General features: G+C 52.8%; 1 protein-coding gene across 1 annotated transcript; it reads left to right on the top strand.

Moving 5' to 3' along the window:
- Positions 1 to 4,521: 4,521 nt before the first annotated feature.
- On the top strand, positions 4,522 to 15,529 carry FMOD (fibromodulin). Its single transcript, XM_083878671.1, has 3 exons — positions 4,522 to 4,795; positions 8,701 to 9,720; positions 13,604 to 15,529. Exons 2-3 carry the CDS (start codon positions 8,715 to 8,717, stop codon positions 13,753 to 13,755), a joined length of 1,158 nt encoding a protein of 385 aa, XP_083734797.1. The 5' UTR covers positions 4,522 to 4,795; positions 8,701 to 8,714; the 3' UTR covers positions 13,756 to 15,529.
- Positions 15,530 to 22,403: the final 6,874 nt, after the last annotated feature.

Below are 22,403 nucleotides of genomic sequence, written 5' to 3'. Positions count from 1 at the left end.
ACCAAAAGCAGGATGAGAGGCAGAGCGGGATCCTGGAATGAGCACTGGGGATGGGATGGAGCAGTGATCAGGGACCGTGGGATTGCAGGAATCCAGGGCAGCACATTCCCAGCTCTGGGCAGACACCAGCAGGGAATTGGTGGGTTTTTAGGGGGGAAATGTGTGGAAAAATGTCGTGGAAGTCACTTGGGATCTGGGATGAAAGGAGAGGGAGAAATGAGGTTCTGTCAACACCCTCCCTGTGCCAAGGGAGCCCTGCCAGGAACTTTGGGACATGGGGGATCACTGGGGCATGAGAGTCCAGGCTTGGATGGAGGAAAAAAGGGGGAAAAGCCTCGTGGGGTTCTGCAGATGGAAAATTCTCACTTCCCTGAGATAATCCCGGTCTGGTCGGGATGAGGTTGGACAGAAAGTTCTGGATTCTGTGGGGAGCACACGGTGACATTCCCTGGGAAAGGGATGTGAGCACAGGGATGGCACCTGGCCTGGTTTGGGATGAGAGGAGTCTGCCAGGGGAAAGCTGGAGCTTCCCCTGGAATGGAGAATGTAAACTCCCATCCCTCTGAATTATTGTAGTTTTGAAATTAAAGGGATTTCAGGCAATGATGTGGGAGTAGGAATAATGGTTCTTTACTAGGGAATGGAGAATGTAAACTCCCATCCTTCCAAATTATTATAGTTTTTGAAATTAAAGGGATTTCAGGCAAAGATATGGGAATAGGAATAACAGTTCTTTACTAAGAATATTAAAAATATAAATGTATTTTTAGTATCTATTTATATTTTTATACATAATTATTTGTATATGAATTTAATACATATAATATATTGATATTTATTTTTAGATCATATTATTTTATGTATAAATTATTAATTTATAAATATTTTATAATTTTATTTTTATTTATAAATATTTTATTTATTTATTTATTTATAAATTATTTATATTTAAATGTATTTTAGTACGAAAAAGAAAACATTGACAGAATCAGACCACTCCTGACCCCCTGTTGTTGCTCAGGGTGTTGGGCACAGTCCAAACAAACCCTCCTGCAGTGCAGACGTGGCTCTGGTGGGGCAGAGATGATCCTGTGAAGGGCCCAGTGGGGCTGAGCTGGGTCTGGGCTCCCTCTGGGAATCCAAACAGGCTGTGCTGGGGCTCTCAATGCCAGGTTTGATCCAGGGGGGAATTCCGGGCTCCTCCCCCTGGGTGGAGCCTCTCCCCGTGGGGTGATGGAATTGTCTCAGCCCTGCAGTGACCTGGATGGGCCCTGGACAGCAGAGACCCCCTGGGGGGGATAAAGGGCCTGGGAGGGATAAAGAACTCGGCCCCAGCTGGTTTGAACAGCAGAGATCCCCCAGAGTGATGAGGGACAGGTCCTGGAAGGGATAAAGAACTTTGCTCCACCAGGATGGGTCCTGGAAGGGATAGAGAACTTGGCCCCAGCTGGTTTAACAGCAGATCCCCCCAGAGTGATGAGGGACAGGTCCTGGAAGGGATAAAGAACTCGGCCCCACTGGTTTAACAGCTGATAGAACAGATTCTGATAGACAGCTGAGAGATAGATAACAGTGATCGAATACATATTTCTCTCCTGGGGTTCTGAATCTCAGGGTTTATCCAGGTGGGAGTGCTGAGCCTCTCCCCGTGGGATGGTGGAATTGTCTCAGCCCTGCAGTGACCTGGATGGGCCCTGGACAGCAGAGACCCCCTGGGGGGGGATAAAGGGCCTGGGAGGGATAAAGAACTGCCCCAGCTGGTTTGAACAGCAGATCCCCCAGAGTGATGAGGGACAGGTCCTGGAAGGGATAAAGAACTCAGCCCCAGCTGGTTTAACAGCTGCCTATTGACAGAAGACACCCAGCCCCCCCAGCCTGGAGTTATTAGATTAAAAAAAAAAAAAAAAAAAAAACAAACCACCTCTGGAACTGATTTCAACAGATTTGGAATAGAATATATATATTTTTGATTATATATTGTAACCCAAGACAGCACCACTCAGAGCCATCTCCTGCAGGGAGGGCTCCTCAGCACTCCCAGGGCACCACTGGCAGCCACAAGAGGGTTCCTCCTCCAAAGAGAGAATATCCCGGATCCTTGAAACTTCCAGAAGCTGGGGAGGCTAGAATTCCTTATCGCCTAGCTGGGGACTGCCTGCTTTTCCAGAAAAACCCTCCAGGCCCTGAAATCCTTGGAGCTGCTGGCCAGAGATGCTCCAAAACAGCAGCAGATGGTCCTGGCTGCCGCTGCCCTCGCACTGATTTCCCGGGAATTCAGTTCCCTGAGATCCAACCCCAAAGCTTCCAGCCCCTCCTTTCCACCTGGGATCCCTTCTCAGCTGCCCAGAGGGGATGAAAGAATTCCCCCACCTCCCTTCCCTGGGGTTTTCCCCCCTTTCCCTCCTCTCTCTGCACATCCTCCCTCCCTACAGACGGGCTGTGCTTTCCAGGCACATTTCCCTTCCCAAATATTCGGGATTTCTGGCCCAGTCCCCGATGTACAGCGTGTCCCTCCAAGCCGAGCTCCCCTCACATCCCTCCTGCTCCTCCTCAGGATCCCTGCGGGGCTCCCCCCGCGAGGATGTTTTGGCTGGGAATTTTCTATGGAAAACAAGGGAGAAATGGAGCCCAGAGGGGGGAGCTGGCACCTGCTGAGCTCCGCTAAGTAATTCCAGGCTCCTGGGAGGATCCGGGAGCGCGGCTGGAGCCGGGCGAGGGACGCTCAGGGCTCCTCCTCTCCTTTCCTTTCCCTGTGGGAGGAAATGCTTGGAGAGGCCGGGAAGAGCCGGCTCCAAAGCGTGCAGGGAGCCAGGATGGGGATGAGGGGACAGGGAGGGAGGGGCTGGGACAGCTCTGCAGAACCCCCCAGGGGTGCTGGGATGAGCCTTGGGACACTGGGATGAGCCTTGGGACACTGGGATGAGCCTTGGGACACTGGGATGAGCTTTGAGATACCAGGATGAGTTTTGGGGCACTGGGATGAGCTTTGGGACACGAGGATGAGCTTTGGGGCACCAGGATGAGCTTTGGGGCACCGGGATGAGTTTTGGGGCACTGGGATGAGTTTTGGGTCATCAGGATGAAGTTTGGGACACCGAGATGAGCTTTGGGACACTGGGATGAGTTTTGGGTGACTGAGATGACCCTTGGGGCACCGGGATGAGCTTTGGGTCACCAGGATGAGCCTCGGGACACCAGGATGAGCCTTGGGACACTGGGATGAGCTTTGGGACACCAGGATGAGTCCCAAAACCTCCTCCCAACCATGGATCACCCTCAGGACACTCTCCTTGTCCTTAACCCCCCATTCCCACCTGGCTGAGCCTCAGTGGGATCAATGGGACCCCCTAATCCCGGGGGGGTGGATGAGATCCCCAACCCCAGAGGATGGATGAGACCCCCAATCTCAGGGGATGGATGAGATCCCCAATTCAGGTGGATGGATGGGACTCCCCAATACCAGGGGGATGGATGAAACTGCTGAATCTCAGGGGATGGATGAGATTCCTCAGTCTCAGGGGATGGATGAGACCCCCAATCCCAGGTGGATAGATGTGAGACCCCCAATCCCAGGTGGATAGATGTGACCCCCCAATCCTGAAGGATGGATGAGGTCCTCAATCCCATGAGATGGATGGGAGCCCCAAATCCCAGGGGATGGATGGGACCCCCCAGTCCTTGGGGTGGATAAGATTCCTAAATCCTGGGGGATGGATGAGACCCCCAGTCCTGGGGGAATTGATGAAACCCCTGAATCTCAGGGAATGGATGAGATGATTCCTCAGTCCCAGGGATGGATGACACCCCCAGTCTTGGGGGATGGATGGGACCCCCCAATACCAGGAGGATGGATGAGACCCCCTAATCCTGGGAGGATGGATGAGATCCCCACTCCAAGGGGAATGGATGGAATCCCCCCAATCCAGAGGGTGGATGGGACCCTCCAACCCCAGGGGATGGATGAGGTCCCCCAGTCCTGGGGGATGGATATGATTCCCAAATCCCGGGGGGATGGATGGGAGTCCCTAATCCCACAGAGATGGACGAGATCCCCCAATCCCATGCAGATTTCCCCAGCCTGCAGAAGTGCCAGCTTGGCATCCCAGCACTGCCAAACCCCAAGACAAATCCGCGCTGTCACAGTGGCCCCTTTGCTGGGGAATTTATTTACTTTGGATGCTGCCGCCTTATCGTCCATGGAAATGTTTATCCCAAATATTTAACGGCAGCTCTGCACAAACTGAGGCTTCCTGGGGCAGCAGTCAGAGCAGGGCCCACATCTCCTCTCCTCTCCTGCTGGTGCAAAAAACTCAGGATAATTCCTTAGTTTTTTTATTTTCCCCCAAAGAATCTCATCCTCAACCTGATATTCCCTAACCTGGCCAGAGGCTCCCTGATGAGAAACGCAGGAGAGCCCTGAACAACAACATCCCCAATCCTCGCTAAGTCGTTGAACAGAGGGAGCCTGCAAAGTGCCAACACTCCTGAGAGAAAAGACGGGAGAGAGAGAGGGAGAGAGGATAGAAATCGCAGGTTATTTATAACGCCAGGCAGCACCAGGGGCTCTCCAGTCTCTCCTGCAAAGCTGCGGCTGGGAGGTCACTCCCCGAAATCCCTGCCGAGCCCGGGCCGTGCCAGCGCAGTGTTTGCTCCGGGAGCTGGGGCGGGCACCCGGCGCTGCGGCTGGGGAGCCTCTTCCCTCCCTCCATCCCTCCCTCCATCCCTCCTTCCCTCCCATGCTGCCGGTGCCACGGCACAGCCCGCAGCAGCCTTTGCACAGGAGGAGCGCACCTCGGTGAGTCCGGCCCGCCGTCTTTTAGCGAGGTTTTTTTTTTTTTTTTTTTTTTCATTATTATTTATTTGATTTTTTTTTTTTTTAACCTGATTTGCATCCCTGCCGCGGGAAGCGCCTGGCAGCGCCAGGGGTGGCACGGCTGGAGAGATGGAGCTGGGGGGAGGCACTGCCCCTCCTGCCCGCTTCTTCTCCCGGTGCCCATTTCCCTTCCCACCCACTTCTCCCGGTGCCCAGCTCCTTTCCCACCCACTTTTCCCGGTGCCCACCTCTCCTGCTGCTCCTCTCTCCTGCCCACTTATTCTCCTCATGCCCATCTCCCTTCTCACCCACTTCTCCCGGTGCCCACTTCCCTTCCCACCCATTTTCCTGATGCCCAGCTCCTTTCCCACCCACTTTCCCTGGTGCCCACCTCTCCTGATGCCCAATTTTCCTGCCTCTCCTTCTCTCCTGCCCACTTTTCCCGATGCCCATCTCCTTTCCCACCCACTTTCCCTGGTGCCCACCTCTCCTGCTGCCCAATTCTCCTGCTGCTCCTCTCCCCTGCCCACTCCTCTTAATGCCCATCTCCCTTGCCAACCACGTTTCGTGTCACTCCTCTCTCTTCCTGCCCAATTCCCTGCTGCCCCTCTCTCCTTCTTCCCATTTTCCTGCTGCCCATCTCCCTTCTCACCCATTTTCCTGCTGCCCATCTCCCTTCTTCCCATTTTCCTGCTGCCCCTCTCTCCTTCTTCCCATTTTCCTGCTGCCCATCTCCCTTCTCACCCATTTTCCTGCTGCCCCTCTCTCCTCCTTGCCCACTTTTCCTCATGTCCTTCTCCCTCCCCTCTTTTCCCGCTGCTCCTCTCCCATCCCACCCATCTCCCCATCCCACCTCTCCTCTTGCCCATCTCTCCCTCTCATTCCTCTGCCAATTCCATGCCCACTTCTCTGGGATCTGGACACCTTCCTCCATGTCCCCCATGTCCCCCATCCCATCCCATCCCATCCCATCCCATCCCATCCCGTCCCGTCCCATCCCATCCCATCCCATCCCGTCCCGTCCCGTCCCATCCCATCCCATCCCATCCCTTGGGTAGTCCATGACCCCATGGATGGCCACAATCCTCTTCCTCCCAAATCCTTGGAACGAGGAGCTGACCCCGTTGCAGCCCCTGGCACAGGACAGGGACACCAGGAGGGGACAGACCCCACCCCAAACCCGGGGGTGAAGCCCCCAGGGAGGGGAGGAACACCCCATAAACAATGAGGGGACAGCGGGGTCTGCTGGGGGCAGATTTTGGGGTCACAAGTGGGTTGAAGGGAGGGACTGGGAAAGGTGGGGGGACACCAGGGATGGGTTCTGATCCCAGGGATGGGGGTTATGTCCCCAGAGGTGGGGTATTTTTCCCCTCAGGGATAGGGATTTTCCCCCAGGAATGGGGTTATGCCCCCAAGGATGGGGTTTTGCCCCCAGGAATGGGGGTTTTGCCCCCAGGGATGGGGTTATACCCCCAAGGATGGGGTTTTGCCCCCAGGGATGGGGGTTTTGCCTCCCAGAGATGGGGACTTGCCCTCAGCAATGGGATTTTCCCCTCAGGGATGGGGTTTGCCCCCTGGGATGAGGTTTTTTTCCCCTCAGGAATGGGGTTTTTACCCCAGTAATGGGGTTTTTCCCCTCAGGAATGGGTTTTTTCCTTTCAGGAATTTTTTTTTTTTTTCATTCAGGGATGGGGTTCTGCCTCCAAGGATGGGGTTTTTACCCCAAAGATGGAGTTTTTACCCCAGGAATGGGTTTTTTTACCCCAGGAATGGAGTTTTTACCCCAGGAATGGGGTTTTCCCTCTCAGGAATGGAGTTTTTACCCCAGGAATGGGGTTTTCCCTCTCAGGAATGGGATTTTTACCCCAGGAATGGAGTTTTTACCCCAGAAATGGGGTTTTCCCTCTCAGGAATGGGGTTTTTACCCCAAGGATGGAGTTTTTACCCCAGGAATGTGGTTTTTACCCCAGGAATGTGGTTTTTACCCCAGGCATGGGGCTTTTGCCCCAAAAGGGCCCCCGAGAAGGGGCTGCCAAGAGGGTGGAGGAGCTGCAGGCTCTGGTATGAGAGCAGGCACAGAGCCCTGGAGCAGCAGCAGCAGGAGGAGGAGGAGGAGGAACTCCTGTGCCCCTGCCAAGCTCCCCGTGGCACTCAGCATCCCCAGGATCCCATCCCGAGCGCTCAGAGCTGCAAACAGGGAAAACAGGAGAAACCCAGGCCTGGCCAAACCTGCCTCAATCCCTCTCTTTTCCCGTGCCAGGGTGGCAGGGCCGGGCACTCTGTGCCCTCTGAGCCAGGCCCGGTGTCCCCTCCCTGCCCCAGGCTGGGGACACAGCCAGGGGTCACTGGGTGACCTCAGGGCCACCCCTGGCCTGGCACAGAGGGGACACCAGTCCCTGCTGGTGGCTGCTGGAGCAGAGCTGGCAGTGACACCCTCCAGCCACGTAGGATCCTCCTGAACGCTCCCGGCAGAGAAATTCCTGGAGGGATTTCAAACTGCCTGGCTGCAGGAACACCCCGTGAGCTCGTTCATCCCCGGGATGAGGAGTCAGGATGACTCCAGAGCTGGAATTGTCCCACTGCAGCCCCACCTGGGCTTGGCAGGGGGTCAGGGATGGGTTTGTCTCCTTTTCCCTGCTCTCCTCCAGCACCAGGAGATGTCCCCTCTCTCACCGAGGGTGAAAAATGGAAACCTGGGAGAAGTTTCAGCTCCAAAATCGGGCAGGATTTGTTTACCAGGAGCTGCATCTTGAGTTTCTGTGGGGGAAGGGAGAGCTGGATGAAACCCACAGCGATTCCTGTCACCAGCGAGAGGAGCATAAATAGCTCCTTCAAAAGGAGCCTCGAGCTCCTTCAAAAGATGCTTCATGCTCCTTCAAGAGATGCCTCGAGCTCCCAAAATCACCCTGATCTGTCAGCTGCCCCTCTCAGCCGGAGAATTCAAATCCTTTCTCCAAGGGAAGACAAATTCCTTCTCCTTCCTGCCAGGCAGAGCCAACCCCGGGGACCTCGTGTGACCTCACACCAACCCCTGTGTCCCCAGCCTCCGCCCTGTGCCCAGAAATTGGGATGGAATTAGCCAGAAATCGGGATCTCACAAGCAAATCTCCACTGGGGAGGAGGTTTTTTCCCCAAATCTCCACTGGGGAGGAGGTTTTTCCCCAATTCTCTACTGGTTTTCTCTCAAATCTCCACCAGGAATGGAGGTTCCTCCCAAATTTCCACTGGGAGGGAGTTTTCTCCCAGATCTCCACTGGTTTCCTCCAAGTCTCCAGTGAGGACAGAAGTTCTTCCCAAATCTCCTCTGTTTTCTCCCAAATTTCCACTGGGATGGGGTTTTTTCCTAAATCACCACCAGGGAGGGAGTTTTCTCCCGAATCTCCACCACGGATGGAAGTTCTTCTCAAATCTCCACTGGTTTCCCCCAAATCCCTACTGAGGACAAAGGTTCCTCCCAAATTTCCACTGGGATGGAATTTCCTCCCAAGTCCCCACTGGTTTCTCCCAAATCTTCACTGGGATGGAGATTCCTCCCCAAATCTCCATTGGTTTCTTCCAAATTTCCACTGGGCTGGAGTTTTTTCCCAAATCTCCACCTGTTCTTCCCAAATCTCCACCAGGGATGGAGATTCCCCCCACTCCATCCTCCACTGGGCTGGAGTTTTTTCCCAAATCTCCACCCGTCCCTCCCAAATCTCCACTGGGCTGGAGTTTTCTCCAAGGTTCAAAGGGGGAAGATCAGATAACCCCACACAGGAGAAGTCTCCACAGTTGGGGATTTTTTTGGTGTAGGATCCCCTCATCTCCTGCTCATTCTCCAGCTGTGCCACCCCCAATTCCCACCCCACCAGGCGCCCATCTCATCCTCTGCCTTTATCCCCTGACAGATCCCTCCAGCACCATGAGGGCCACCACCACCCTCATCCTCATCCTGGCGGGGCTCTGCGGGTCCTCGGTGGGCCAGTACAACGAGGAGGAGGACCTGGCGTGGCTGCAGTACTACCTGCGCCAGTCCCGCGCCTCCTCCTACAACTACGTGCCCTACTACGGCGAGGAGGAGAGCCCCGCGTACGCCTACTCCTACCCGTCCGCCACCGACACCGAGCCCGAGCCCGAGCCCGAGCCCGAGCCGCAGCAAGCCGCGCCCTGGCGGTGTCCCCAAGAGTGTGACTGTCCCCCCAACTTCTCCTCGGCCATGTACTGCGACACGCGCAACCTGCGGTACCTGCCCTTCGTGCCGTCGCGGATGAAGTACGTCTACTTCCAGAACAACCTCATCACCTCCATCCAGGAGGGAGCCTTCGACAACGCCACCGAGCTGGAGTGGCTGGCGCTGCACAACAACCAGATCGGCAGCGACAAGGTGGGGAAAAAGGTTTTCGGGAAGTTGAGGCGGCTGGAGAGGCTCTACATGAACAACAACAACCTGACCAGGCTGCCCAGCCCGCTGCCGCGCTCGCTGAGGGAGCTGCACCTCTCCTACAACCAGATCTCCAAGGTGCCTTCCAACGCCCTGGAGGGGCTGGAGAACCTCACGGCGCTCTACCTCAGCCACAACTTCATCTTCGAGATGGGGGCGTCCCTCAAGGGGCTCAGCTCGCTGATCCTGGCCGACCTGAGCTACAACAACCTCAGGAAGGTCCCCGACGGGCTGCCGGCGTCCCTGGAGCAGCTTTACCTGGAGTACAACTACATCAACGCCATCCCCGACGATTATTTCAGGGTGTCCCCCAGGCTGCTCTACGTGAGGATGTCCCACAACAGCCTGACCAACCAAGGGCTCTCCAGCAACACCTTCAACAGCAGCAGCATCCTGGAGCTGGACCTCTCCTACAACCGGCTCCAGAAGATCCCGCGGGTCAACACCAACCTGGAGAACCTCTACCTGCAGGGGAACCAGATCAACGGTGAGCAGGGCTGGGGTGGTGGTTTGGGCAGGGATTTGGGATTTGTGAGGGTTCCCAGCGGCCCTGAGCGATGGCAGCTGTGATGTCCCAGCTCAGAGTGCTCCTGTGGGATCCCTGTGGGATTTTGGGGGGTTTCTCAGGAGCCTGAGCATCTCCTGGGGTTGGAGATGGTGGAAAGCAGAGGAGGGGTCTGTGGGGTCAGGAGGGGTGACAGGGGCAGAGCTGGGGGGTCCCCACAGGCAGGCTGGGGACACAGAACACGCTGGGCAGTGCCAGCACAGGGGACAGGTCCCCAGTGCCCAGGGACATTCCCCAGTGCACAGGGGATGGGGACATCATTTCCCAGTGCCAGCACAGGGGATGGGGACATTCTCCAGTGCCCAGGGTACAGGGAACATGGATATTTCCCAATACCAACACAGGGGACAGGGACATTCCCCATTGCCAGCACAGGAGACAGGGACATTGTCCAGTGCTAGCACAGGGACAGTGACATTCCTTAGAGCCAGCACAGGGGACAGGGACATTCCCTGGTGCCCATGGCACAGGGCACAGGGACATTCTCCAGGGCACAGGGGTCAGGGCACAGAGACATTTCCCAATGCCAACACAGGGGACAGTGACATTCCTTAGAGCCAGCACAGGGGACAGGGACATTCCCCAGTGCCGGCACAGGGACAGTGACATTCCTTAGAGCCAGCACAGGGGACAGAGACATTCCCCAGTGCCGGCACAGGGACAGGGACATCCCCTGGTGCCCAGGGGCAGCACAGCCCCTCTGTCCCCCCACAGCCCCATCCGTGTCCCCAAAGCCCCCCACGTGTCCCAGGCTGCAGCTGAGGGGTTTTGTTCCCTCGGGAGCGCTCAGATCCCGATCTCCTGCCAGGCCCGGCCTTCCCTCCCCTCCGTACACAAACAAATAAAGGGAACAGATTGTTCTGGGGCTGCTCTATTTATAAAAACGGGCTGGGAAAATAAACCCCCGAGCTAAAGCTCCTGGAAAAAAACGGCCTTGGTCCTCCCCTCACCTGTCAGGCCTTGAGGGCAGGGCTGGGATCGAGAGGATGGGATGGGAATGGGAATGGGAATGGGAATGGAAAATGGGAATAGGGATGGGGATGGGGATGGGGATGGGAAATGGGAATGGGAAATGGGAATGGGGATGGGGATGGAGATGGGGATGGAGATGGGGATGGGAATGGGGATGGGAATGGGGATGGGATGGGAATGGGGCTAGGATGGACATAGGAATAGAAATAGGATAGGTATAGGAATAGGAATAGGAATAGGAATAGGAATAGGAATAGGAATAGGAATAGGATGGGGATGGGAATGGGGATGGGATGGTCATAGGAATAGAAATAGGATAGGAATAGGAATAGGAATGGGAATAGGAATAGGAAGAGGATGGGAATGGGAGTTTGAATGGGAATGGGGTGGGGATAGGGATGGGAATGGGAATGTGGGAGTGGGAATGTGTCAGTGCAGCCATCAGCTGTTGCAGGGAAAACACAGAACCCCGCAGCGGGGAGCTGCCAGCAGCACAGACACGGGAACAGATTCCCAAATGTTTGCTTTCCAAAGCCGGAGCTGCCGCCGTCTGCCCACAAACGCCGCGGAGCCACCGCCGGCTCCTCCTCCTCCTCCTCCTCCTCCTCCTCCTCCTCCTCCTCCTCTGCGGGTCCCGCTGACCTTCACAGCACCCCCGGGAGCCGGGATGTGGCTCCAACCCCTTTGGAGCACCCAGACCACGGTCCTGCCCCTGCTCCCCACCAAGAGTCCCCTCTGTGGGTGCAGCCCCCCCAAAATCCCAGCCTGGCTCCTCCCAGCATCCCGCTGCCTTTTCCAGCAGCAGCCCGGCCTGGAGCTCTGCTGCCCTCTAGGCTCAAATCCTACACGACAAAAAAAATCCAAAAAAAAATTTATTTGGGAGTTTGTTCCATCTCCCCGTTCCAAACTGGGCTGGGCTGGAATTTCCCCGCCTGGCGCTGGGGACAGAGGAGCTCAGAGGGGACAGGGACATCCCAGGAGGGCTCAGGGGATGGAGGCTGCACATTGAAGTCTCCAAAAGAGGCTGGAAAGGCAAATCCTGATGGAAATCAACGTTTTCTGTCCGACTCCACCCTCCGAGCTGACTGGGCAGGGAAGTTCCCAAACTCTCCTGCTCCACCTGGCTGTGCCCAGGAGCACCGGGAACACTTTTAGGTTGAGGGGTTGAGTCCAAACCCGCAGGAAAAATCAGAGAATTTGGGATTCTCCCATTTATTTCCCCCCTGCCCGGTCAACATTAAGCAGCTCTCAGAGGTGGAGCCCACAGAAAGAGAATTTCCCACTAAAAATCAGCCTGTTGTTAGAGGGCATGAAATGAAGGACACACACACAGTCAGAGCAAAAAAGAGAAAGTTTATTTTTGAGCTCGATTTATATAGATTTTGGACAATGACCAGGGATTGGACAAACGAGGTTGACACCTCTCCAACCACACTGGTCAAACTACAAGTCCATCAGTTGTCCCTCCTCCATAGGGAAACGTAAACAAAAAAACCCCCACAGTTTACAAAAAATCACTTTTGTTAACATGAAAATCCAATAGTGTCGCTGTTCATGACACGAAAGAACCACACTCACATCAGGTTCAGAGGTGAGCAGGGAAAGAGGAAGTTTATTATGATTTGGGGTTTAAATAGGATTTGGGAATGAGAGGAACACCCCTCTGACCCCAGTGGTCAAACCAGCAGTCCATCATAGAAAGGAATAAAAACAGTTTACTTTTGGTTATGTTAAATGTGTGAAAAACTCCAGTAGAAAATATATAAACAACCATCAGAAGGCTGAAAGTCAGGGCGACGCATGAGAAACTCCATTACAGAAATACAAACATCAAAAAAGCTGAAAAAAAAATCAGAGCGACACCAGCCCTTTTGGGAAGGTTGTGGAGGGAATTGTCGTGGTTTGAGAGCAAAATGAGTGAGAGGCTCCAAGTCAGAAATATAATTTAATAAGAAGAAAGGAAAAAAAGTAAAATAAAATAAAAATAAAATAAAATAAAATAAAATAAAATCAATGCAATAACACAAAGGAGCACTGCCAGAGTCAGAACACACCCTGAGCAGGGTGGGGGGAGCAGTCCAGGTGAGGGGCTCTTCCTGAAGCAGTGATCCCACAGAAAGGTCTGGGAGCTCTGCTCCTCTGGGAATCCAGTGGCTCAGGGCTGCTTGTCCTGTCCCAAATCCCAGATTCTCTCCAGGTGGGAATGCTTGGCTCCTCCCCCTGGGCATTGGGAGCATCTCCCAATGGGATGAGGAGTCGTGCAGTGGCTCCTTGATGGCCCATTAAACAGAGAGAGCTCCTGGAGGGAGTTCCCTGTGAGTCCTGGGCAAGGCATTGATGGGCCATGAGCAGAAGAGCCCAAAGGAGGGGCCTGGGAAAACACTGCCCCACCTGGTTCCAACAGCTCATGGGGATGGGGATGGGATAAATACCTGTTACCCCTTCACTCAGAGGGGTCACAAGCTGTGATGTGGTGTGGACCCTCCCAGAGGACAGCAGGCAGCAGCAGGTCAAACATGGAAGACTCTTTATTATCTGACTCCAATAACTTATATACACTTTGTACAGAGGGCCCAGATTGGCCCAAGGAGGTCACAACCTCCTGACTCCATTGGTCACTGTGACCATCAGTCAAGTTCTCTCTCAGAGAACAACTCTGCAAAACACACAGATAAATTCTAAGAATGCGCATTGAAGCAGCGTGAGAACGGCGCTGCAAAGGCTCAAACACTTGAAAGCAAAAAAATCAGGGGCGACAAACACTTTGTGCACATCCCCTACTACAACCCAGGACAGGAATTCACCTCCTCTCTCCTCTCCTTCTCCTCCCCAGAGTTCTCCATCAGCAGTTTCTGCTCCGTGGTGGACGTGGTGAACTACTCGCGGCTGCAGGTGCTGCGGCTGGACGGCAACGAGATCAAGCGGAACGCGGTGCCCCCGGACGCGCCGCTGTGCCTGCGCCGGGCCACCGTCATCGAGATCTGACCTGGGCCTGCCTGCCACCCTCAGGACTCGTGTCCCCATTCCCGGGGAGTTCCCCCATTCCCGGGGAGTTCCCCCATTCCTGGGGAGTTCCCCCATTCCCGCTTTTCCATCCCGACTCGGCTTCGCAGCAGCGCCGTCGCAGCGCGCTCATCTGGTTTTTTTAACCTAAATTTTCTCCTTTTTTCACCCAGATTGCAGCTCTGACCCCGCCGTGGCCACTCCACAAAGCAAATTGTCATCTCCTCCCCAGGGATGGGGTGGGACGTGGCAGGGATGGGGCTCATCCCACCTTGGAAATCCCAATCCCGATCCCAAAGCGGATCTGAACCCCCCTGGGCTCAGCTGGAAGGAGAATCTGAGGAGTGAAGGGTTAAAGATGTCCAGGCTGGAGGATCCCTCAGGGTGGGATGAGGAGGAGCAAATCCATCCTTTCCCTTTCTTTTTTGTTTTATTCTTTTCCCATTTTCCATCAAAGTGCTCCAGAATTAACAGAGAGAAACCCCACAGGAGACAAACCCACCCTGGGGCCAGAGGGAAACCCCCTGAGGAGCACCCTGGGCATGGGGAGAGTCCCAAATCTTCCTCCCAAACCCCTGGATCAGGGCAGGATGGGGAGAATCCTGGTGCTGTCACCCCTCCTGGAGCTGTGTTGAGCCCCCCTGAGCTCCTCCCTGCCCAAGCTCTCAGGGTATCCCAATTAAAACCCCAAAAACCAACCACAGAGCCACGCTGGAATCCCCTAAAAACCACCCAAATCCCCCCAAACCCACCCAAATCCCCCAAACTCGGACCCTCAGCTGAGTTTGAGGCCAGAAGGGCCAGCTGAGCTTTGGGGGTGACCTGTCCAGGGGTTCACCTGGACCCTCTGCATTGTTCCCGCATGCAAAAACCATTAAAAATAACCCAAAAAAATCCCATAATTTCACCAGCATGAACTGTAAACCCCAAACCGAGCAATAAAACCCTTCCAGTACCTGCACCCGGCGCGTCCCGAGCCCCTGCGAGTCTCTTCTCCCTTCTCCAGGATGGTTTTTCCAGCCATAATCCAGGCTGGAATTGCCGTCTAGTGGCTGTGCCGGGAATGGCATTTTCCCGATGAAAATATCCATGGAAAAAGGGTCAGCGAGGGATGGAGGAACCACTGGGGGTTGTTGTTGTTGTATTTTATTTTACTTTATTTTATTTTATTTTATTTTATTTTATTTTATTTTATTTTATTTTATTTTATTTTATTTTATTTTTTTTATTTTTTTATTTTTATTTTATTTTATTTTATTTTATTTTATTTTATTTTATTTTTATTTTTATTTTACTTTATTTTATTTTATTTTATTTTATTTTATTTTATTTTATTTTTATTTTTATTTTACTTTATTTTATTTTATTTTATTTTTCCGGGTGTTTTCTTGGTCCCCCAGGGTTTGGGTCTGAGGATTTTTAACAGATGAGATGGGGGGTGCTTAAAAAATAAGGGAAAAAAAAAATAGGAATTTCACAAGTGCCATTTCCCAGGCTGGGAGCAGCCAGGGAGGCAGAGCCTGCAGGATTCTGTAGGATTTGAGATTCCAAAAATACCCAAATTTCTGGACAGGGGGAAAACTCCAGCCAGAAGCCCCAGGCAGGAGAGGCTGGAAAATCTTTTGGGATACACCTTCCCTATCCCCTCCCCATCCCAGGGTGGCACAGGGACATTCCCATCCTCATCACAGCCTCATCCCAACATCCCAAACCCCATCCCAGAGATCCAAACCCTCCTGGAGGCACCAGGATGGGATGAAGGATTTAGCATTCAAAAAAAAAACCCCGTTAATCCCAAGCCAGTGGCAGCCCCAAAGTTCCAGCCAGAAGCTCCAGGCAGGAGAAGCTGAAAAATCCCACCCCAATCCTTTGGGACAACCTTTCTCCATTCCAGGTGGGACAAGGACATTCACACCCTCATCACATCCTCATCCAAACCTCCCAGAGCTCATCCCAGAGATCCAAACACTCCCAGAGGCACCAGGATTTGGGACTCCAAAATAACCCCAATCCCAGGCTGGGATTGTTTGGAGCCCTAAAGCTCCAGCCAGAAGCCCCAGGTAGGAGAGGCTGAAAAATCCCACTCCAATCCTTTGGGACAACCTTTCTCCATCCCAGGTGGGACAAGGACATTCACACTCTCACCACATCCTCATCCCAGAGATCCCAACCCTCCCAGAGCTACCAGGACCCCTCATTTGGGATCCCACCACACCACAGGACCCCTGGGATGTCCCTGGCTGTCCCAGAGGGTCCTCCCCAGGCTGCAGGGGTGGCCCTGGGTGTCCCTGCCCCAAGTGACACCCCCGGGAGGTTTGGGGGCTGCTCCCAGGGGTGCCCAGCACGGGCAGGGTTTGCTGGATCCCATCTCCCCTCGTTCCCGGGTCAGAGCACCCACACTCCTCCCCAAATCCCGGCCTGCAGCAGCCAGAGGGGCTGGGGAGGGGGTTTAGGGAGCCCAAATCCCACAATTTCCCATAATTAATTTGTTAAATAATAAAATCCCACAGGGATCTAGGAAGGACAATCCAGAGGGAGCAACCAGAGGAGTTTGGGAAGTTTTAGGGAGCCCAATTTCCATCATTTCTGAGGGATCTGGGAAGTACAGTCCAAAGGAGGCAACCAAAGGGGTCAAGGAGGGGATTTAGGGAGCCCAAATCCCACAATTTCCCATAATTAATTTGTTAAATAATAAAATCCCAGAGAGATCTGGGAACGACAGTCCAGAGGGAGCAACCAAAGGGATTGGGGAAGTTTTAGGGAGCTCAATTTCCATAATTTCAGAGGGATCTGGGAGGGGGTTGGGGAGGAGATTTAAGGAGCCCAAATCCCACAATTTCAGAGGGATCTGGGAAGGACAATCCAGAGGGAGCAACCAAAGGGGTCAGGGAGGGCATTTAGGGAGTCTAAATCTCATAATTTCCCATAATTAATTTATTAAATAATAAAATCCCAGAGGGATCTGGGAAGGACAATCCAGAGGGAGCAACCAGAGGAGATGTTTGGGGATGTTTTAGGGCGCCCAAATCCCACAATTTCTGAAGGATGTGGGATGGATGGTCCAGAGGGAGCAAACCAGAGGGGTTTTAGGGAGCCACATTTCTGTAATTTCAGAGGGATCTGGGAAGGGGTTGGGGAAGTTTTAGGGAGCCCAAATCTCATAATTTCCCATAATTAATTTATTAAATAATAAAATCCCACAGGGATGTGGGAAAGATGGTCCAGAGGGGGCAACCAAAGGGATTGGGGAAGTTTTAGGGAGCCCAAATCCCATAATTTCAGAGGAATCTGGGAAGGACAATCCAGAGGGAGCAACCAGAGGGGTTTGGGAAGTTTTAGGGAGCTCAATTTCCATCATTTCAGAGGGATCTGGGAGGGAGTTGGGGAGGTTTTAGGGAGCCCAAATCCCACAGTTTCCACGGGATTTCTGGGAAAGGGAACAAACAAAACCCAGCAGGAGCAGCAGCTGCTGGATCCGGGCAGGGCCGGGAATTCCTGATTCCCACCGGCCGGGGGGGAGGGGGAGAAGGGGAGGGGGCAGAGGGTCAGGGCAGCCCCTCCTCCCCCTCCCCAAAATCCAGGGACAGCCCCCATTGGTCCGGGCAGGGCCCAATCTCGGCCCTGTTGTGGTGGGAACTGCGGGGAATGGGGGCTGGGCTCCCCCTCCTCATCCCCTTCCTCCTCCTCCTCCTCCTCCTCCTCCTCCTCCTCCTGCCGGGGGGCCCTGCGGGGTCCGGGGGGCCCCTGGATCCCACCGGGAGGGAGGAGGAGGAGGGGGATTGTAGGGCTTTGTCCAGAGCCACAGAGCAGGAAAAGGAGGGGGAAAAACCCCAAACCCCAAATCCCAAACCCCAAATCCCAAATCCCAAATCCCAAACCCCAAATGCCAAACCCCAAATGCCAAACCCCAAATCCCAAATCCTAAACCCCAAATCCCAAACCCCAAATCCTAAACCCCAAACCCCAAACCCCAAATGCCAAACCCCAAACCCCAAATGCCAAACCCCAAATGCCAAACCTCAAATCCCAAACCCCAAATCCTAAACTCCAAATGCCAAATCCCAAACCCCAAACGCCAAATGCCAAACCCCAAATCCCAAACAATCCCCTAGGAGGGTTTTGGAGCGCTGACCACCCCAAAAATCCCATCAGGGCTTTGGGGTTCCCCCAAGGACTCTCCTGGGCTGGGGGATGTCAAAACGCAGCACCCCAAATTTTTTTTCCAGAAATCCCCCCGGATTTTTCCCCGAAAAACCCCAAATTCCACCTTTACTCCTTCCCAAAATTTCTCCCTTAATTCTCCTCCTCCTCTTGCTTATTTTTTTGGTTTTTTTTTTTTTTTTTTTTTATTTTTCCTCCTCTCCTTTTGCAGCCTCCCTCCCTCGGCTCCAACACTTCCCAGACTGTTTGTAAACACTCCCTTTCAGGATGTTTCCTCAGGAAGTGCAAATTTCTGCTGGGAAAACAAACCCCTCCAAAGATTTCCCTTTGGAAAAACACCAAAAAAAAAAAAACCCTAAAAAAGCAGCGAGAGAGAGAAAAAAAACCCAAAAAAAAAAAAAAAGCAGCGAGGCAAAGGGTGCTGAGCTCATCCCAATATTTCCAGAGGGATCCAGGATGGGCAGAACCCCAAAAAATTTGGGACAGGAGCTCAGGATGGGTCCCAGTGTCCCCATTTTTTGGGGGTGGCACTCAGGGATTGTCACCGCTGTCACATCCTTGGGGTTTTTTTGGAGGTTCTTGGATTGAACCCAAAACTTTTCCTGGCTCGGAGACAAAGGGGACAAAGGGGACAAGGGGTGGGGATGGTAATTAAAGTTGATAATTAATTATCAACCAGCAGCAGCTGGGAAGAGATAAGGGGAGGAAAGATTCCCGGGACGGGAGATCCCAATCATGGAATGGGATGAGGCTTGAGGGGGATGAGAGGTCCGAAATGGAGCTGGGATTTGGGATTTTGGGGGGTTTGGGGTTCTGTTCCTACAGGTCTGAAATGGAGTTGGAATTTGGGATTTTGGGGGGTTTGGGGTTCTGCTCCTAGGGTTCAGATATGGAGCTGGATTTTGGGGGGTTTGGGGTTCTGTTCCAACACCTTTGAAATGGAGCTGGAATTTGGGATTTTGGGGGTTTGGGGTTCTGCTCCCACAGCTCCAAAATGGAATTTGGGATTTTGGGGGGTTCGAGGTTCTGTTCCCAGAGTTCAGATATGGAGCTGGAATTTGGGATTTTGGGGGGTTTGGGGTTCTGCTCCTACAGCTCTGAAATGCAGCTGGGATTTGGGATTTTAGGAGGTTTGGGATTCTGTTCCTACACCTTTGAAATGGAGCTGGAATTTGGGATTTTGGGGGTTTGAGGTTCTGTTCCCAGAGTTTAGATATGGAGCTGGAATTTGGGATTTTGGGGGGTTTGGGGTTCTGCTCCTACAGCTCTGAAATGCAGCTGGAATTTGGGATTTTGGGGCTTTGGGGTTCTGTTCCTACACCTTCGAAATGGAGCTGGGATTTGGGATTTTGGGGGTTTGAGGTTCTGTTCCCAGAGTTTAGATATGGAGCTGGAATTTGGGATTTTGGGGGGTTTGGGATTCTGCTCCTACAGCTCTGAAATGGAGCTGGAATTTGGGATTTTGGGGATGAGGGGTTCTATTCCTACAGCTCTGAAATGCAGCTGGAATTTGGGATTTGAGGGGTTTGGGATTCTGTTCTCACAGCTCAGAAATGGAATTTGGGATTTTGGGGGGTTTTGGGTTCTGCTCCCACAGCTCTGAAATGGAGTTTGGGATTTTGGGGGTTTGAGGTTCTGTTCCCAGAGTTCAGATATGGAGCTGGAATTTGGGATTTTGGAGTTTTGGGTCTCTCCACCTGCTGTGGGATGATGTGGAGCTCCCCCCTCTGAGATCCCAAACATTTTGTCCTACACCAAATCAAGTCCTGCACCCCACACCCCCCAGGCAGCGTTTTGGGTGTAGAGGGAGAGGTTTGGGAAGGAAATTCCTGATTTGTTAACTCCAAATCAGGAGTTAAACAAAGCTGGGATTTGGGGATTTTGGCTCTTTCCGTCCACTCTGAGACCCCAAACACTTTGTGGAGACTATGGGGAACATCCTGCTCCCCACCCCAGCAGCATTTTGGGACTGGAAGGAAGAGATTTGGGAAGGAAATTCCCACTCTGCTCAGCTCCACATCAGGAGTAAAACCAAGCTGAGATTTGGGGATTTTGGGGGTTGGGGTCTCTCCATCCACCCTGGGAAGACACAGAGCTCCTCTCTGAGACCCCAAACACTTTGTGGAGACTATGGGGAACATCCTGCTCCCCACCCCAGCAGCATTTTGGGATTAGGAGGAGAGAGATTTGGGCAGGAAATTCCCGATCTGCTCAGCTCCACATCAGGAATAAAATCAAGCTGGGATTTGGGGATTTGGGGTCTCTCCATCCACTCTGGGAAGACACAGAGCTCCTCTCTGAGACCCCAAACACCTTATGGAGACTATGGGGAACATCCTGCTCCCCACACCCCACCCCAGACAGTGTTTTGGGATTGGGAGGGGGAAAAGTTTGGGCAAGAAAATCCTGATTTATTAACTCCAAATCAGGAGTTCAATCAAGCTGGGATTTGGGGGATTTTGGTTCTTTCCACCCACTCTGAGACCCCAAACACTTTGTGGGGTCCATGGGGAACATCCTGCTCCCCACGTCCCTCCCATACACCACTTTGGGCTCGAGAGGGGAGAGATTTGGGCAGGAAATTCCCGATCTGTTCAGCTCCCATTCTTGCCTCCCCTTTTGTTCCCCGGGCCATCTGTCCCCGCTCGCCCCACGCTCCCTCTGCACGTGCCATAAATATCAAGCCGGGCTTTGTCTCGGCCCTAAAAAGCATCTCAGGCCCCCCTAAAATCCCCCTAAAGCTGCTGGGGGCTGGCAGGGCCTCAGGGGAGTCTCTGGTTTGGCTCAGCATCGCCCTTCTCCCCCCTCCTGCTGCCCCAGGGGGTTTTGGGGTGGTTCTGACCCCATAGAAATCCATAGGATCCCTGAGCACGGCCTTGGGATGGAGCTGATGGGGAGGAAAGGGGAGAAATTGGGAATTTTCAGCTGGAATGTTGGAGCAGAGCCCCAGGGCTGCACCCCCAAAATCTGTGTTGATGGCCCAGAGGGGGATTTGTGGGTCAGATCCTCTATGGGATCCCAAAAAAAGGGGAGCACAATGCCCTAAAAACCCAACAAATGTACCATAAATCCAGGAAAATGCCCTAAAAGTGGAGGGGATCCTGGGTTGTTTTTTTTTTTTTTTTTCAGGATCACACACAGAGGGACAGATCTGACAGGATTCCTACAACCCCCTAAAAATCCAACAAATGTACCACAAATAGAGGAAAACTCCCTCCCAGAGCCAGGGGATCCTGGGGTTTTTTTGTTTGTTTGTTTGTTTTGTTTTGTTGAGGGTTTTTTTGTTGTTGTTGTTGGTTTTGTTTGTTTGTTTGGGGGTTTTTTTTGTGTGTTTTGGGGTTTTTTTTGTGGGTTTTTTGGGTTTTCTTTTTGTTTTGTTTTTGGGGGTTTTGGTTTTTTGTTGTTGTTGGTTTTGGGTTTTTTGGGGGTTTTTTTTTCAGAATTCACACACAGAGGGACAGATCTGGCAGGATTCATACAACCCCCTAAAAACCCAACAAATGCACCATAAATCCAGGAAAACACCCTCCAAGTGGAGGGGAATCCTGGGTTGTTTTTTTTTTTTTTTCAGGATCACACACAGAGGGACAGATCCAGCAGGATTCATACAACCCCTTAAAAATCCAACAAATGTACCACAAATCCAGGAAAACACCCTAAAAGTGGAGGAGATCCTGTTTTTTTTTGTTTTGGTTTGGTTTTTTTTGGTTGTTGGGGTTTTTTTTGTTGTTGTTGTTGTTGTTGTTTTGGGGGGGGGTTGGTGTTTTTTTTGTTTTGGTTTGGTTTGGTTTTGTGGGGGTTTTTGGGGGTTTTTTTTGTTTGTTTGTTTTTGTTTTTTGTTTGGTTTTTTGGTTTGGTGGGTTTTTTGTGTGTTTTTTTGTTGTTGATTTTTTTTGTTTTTGGTTTTGTTTTGTTTTTGATTTGTTGTTTTGTTTGTTTGTTTGTTTGTTTGTTTTCTGGTGGTGGTGGTGGTGGATTTTTTTCAGGATCACACACAGAAGGACAGATCTGTCAGGACGGTCCCACAGAGGGACAATCCCTGGGAAGGGAAGGGGAGGGGGGTGAGTTTTGAGGGAGCCCCACAGCAGCTGCTTCTCATCCCAATCCGGTTTTTTATTTTTTTTTTATTTTATTTTTAATCCCAACAAAGCAGACCCCGAGCCAGGCGGGGCAGCTGCTCCCGGCCTTGCCCTTCCCTGTTTTGATCCAGAACGGGAACAAACTCCTGGGGCATTGTCCGAGCCTCGCCCTCCGTCTGCAGCCGGGATTGTCCCCTCCGCGCCCGTCCCGGTGACATTTCCTGATGTCCCCAGGCTGTCACACACCCGGGGGTTCCGGGCACAGGGGTTTAGGGTGGCTCCAAAATATCCCAACACGATGCTGGGGTGCAGATCCCTGCTGTGACCCCAAATCCTTCTCCCTTACAGGAGGCTGGAGGGGTTTAGGGGGTTTTAGGGCAGTTTTAGGGC

The sequence above is a fragment of the Zosterops lateralis genome (assembly GCF_965231275.1).
Source record: "Zosterops lateralis genome assembly, chromosome: 26".
NCBI lineage: Eukaryota > Metazoa > Chordata > Aves > Passeriformes > Zosteropidae > Zosterops > Zosterops lateralis.
The sequence above is the reverse complement of the archived record's forward strand: the minus strand, read 5'-3'. Positions and strand labels throughout refer to the sequence as shown.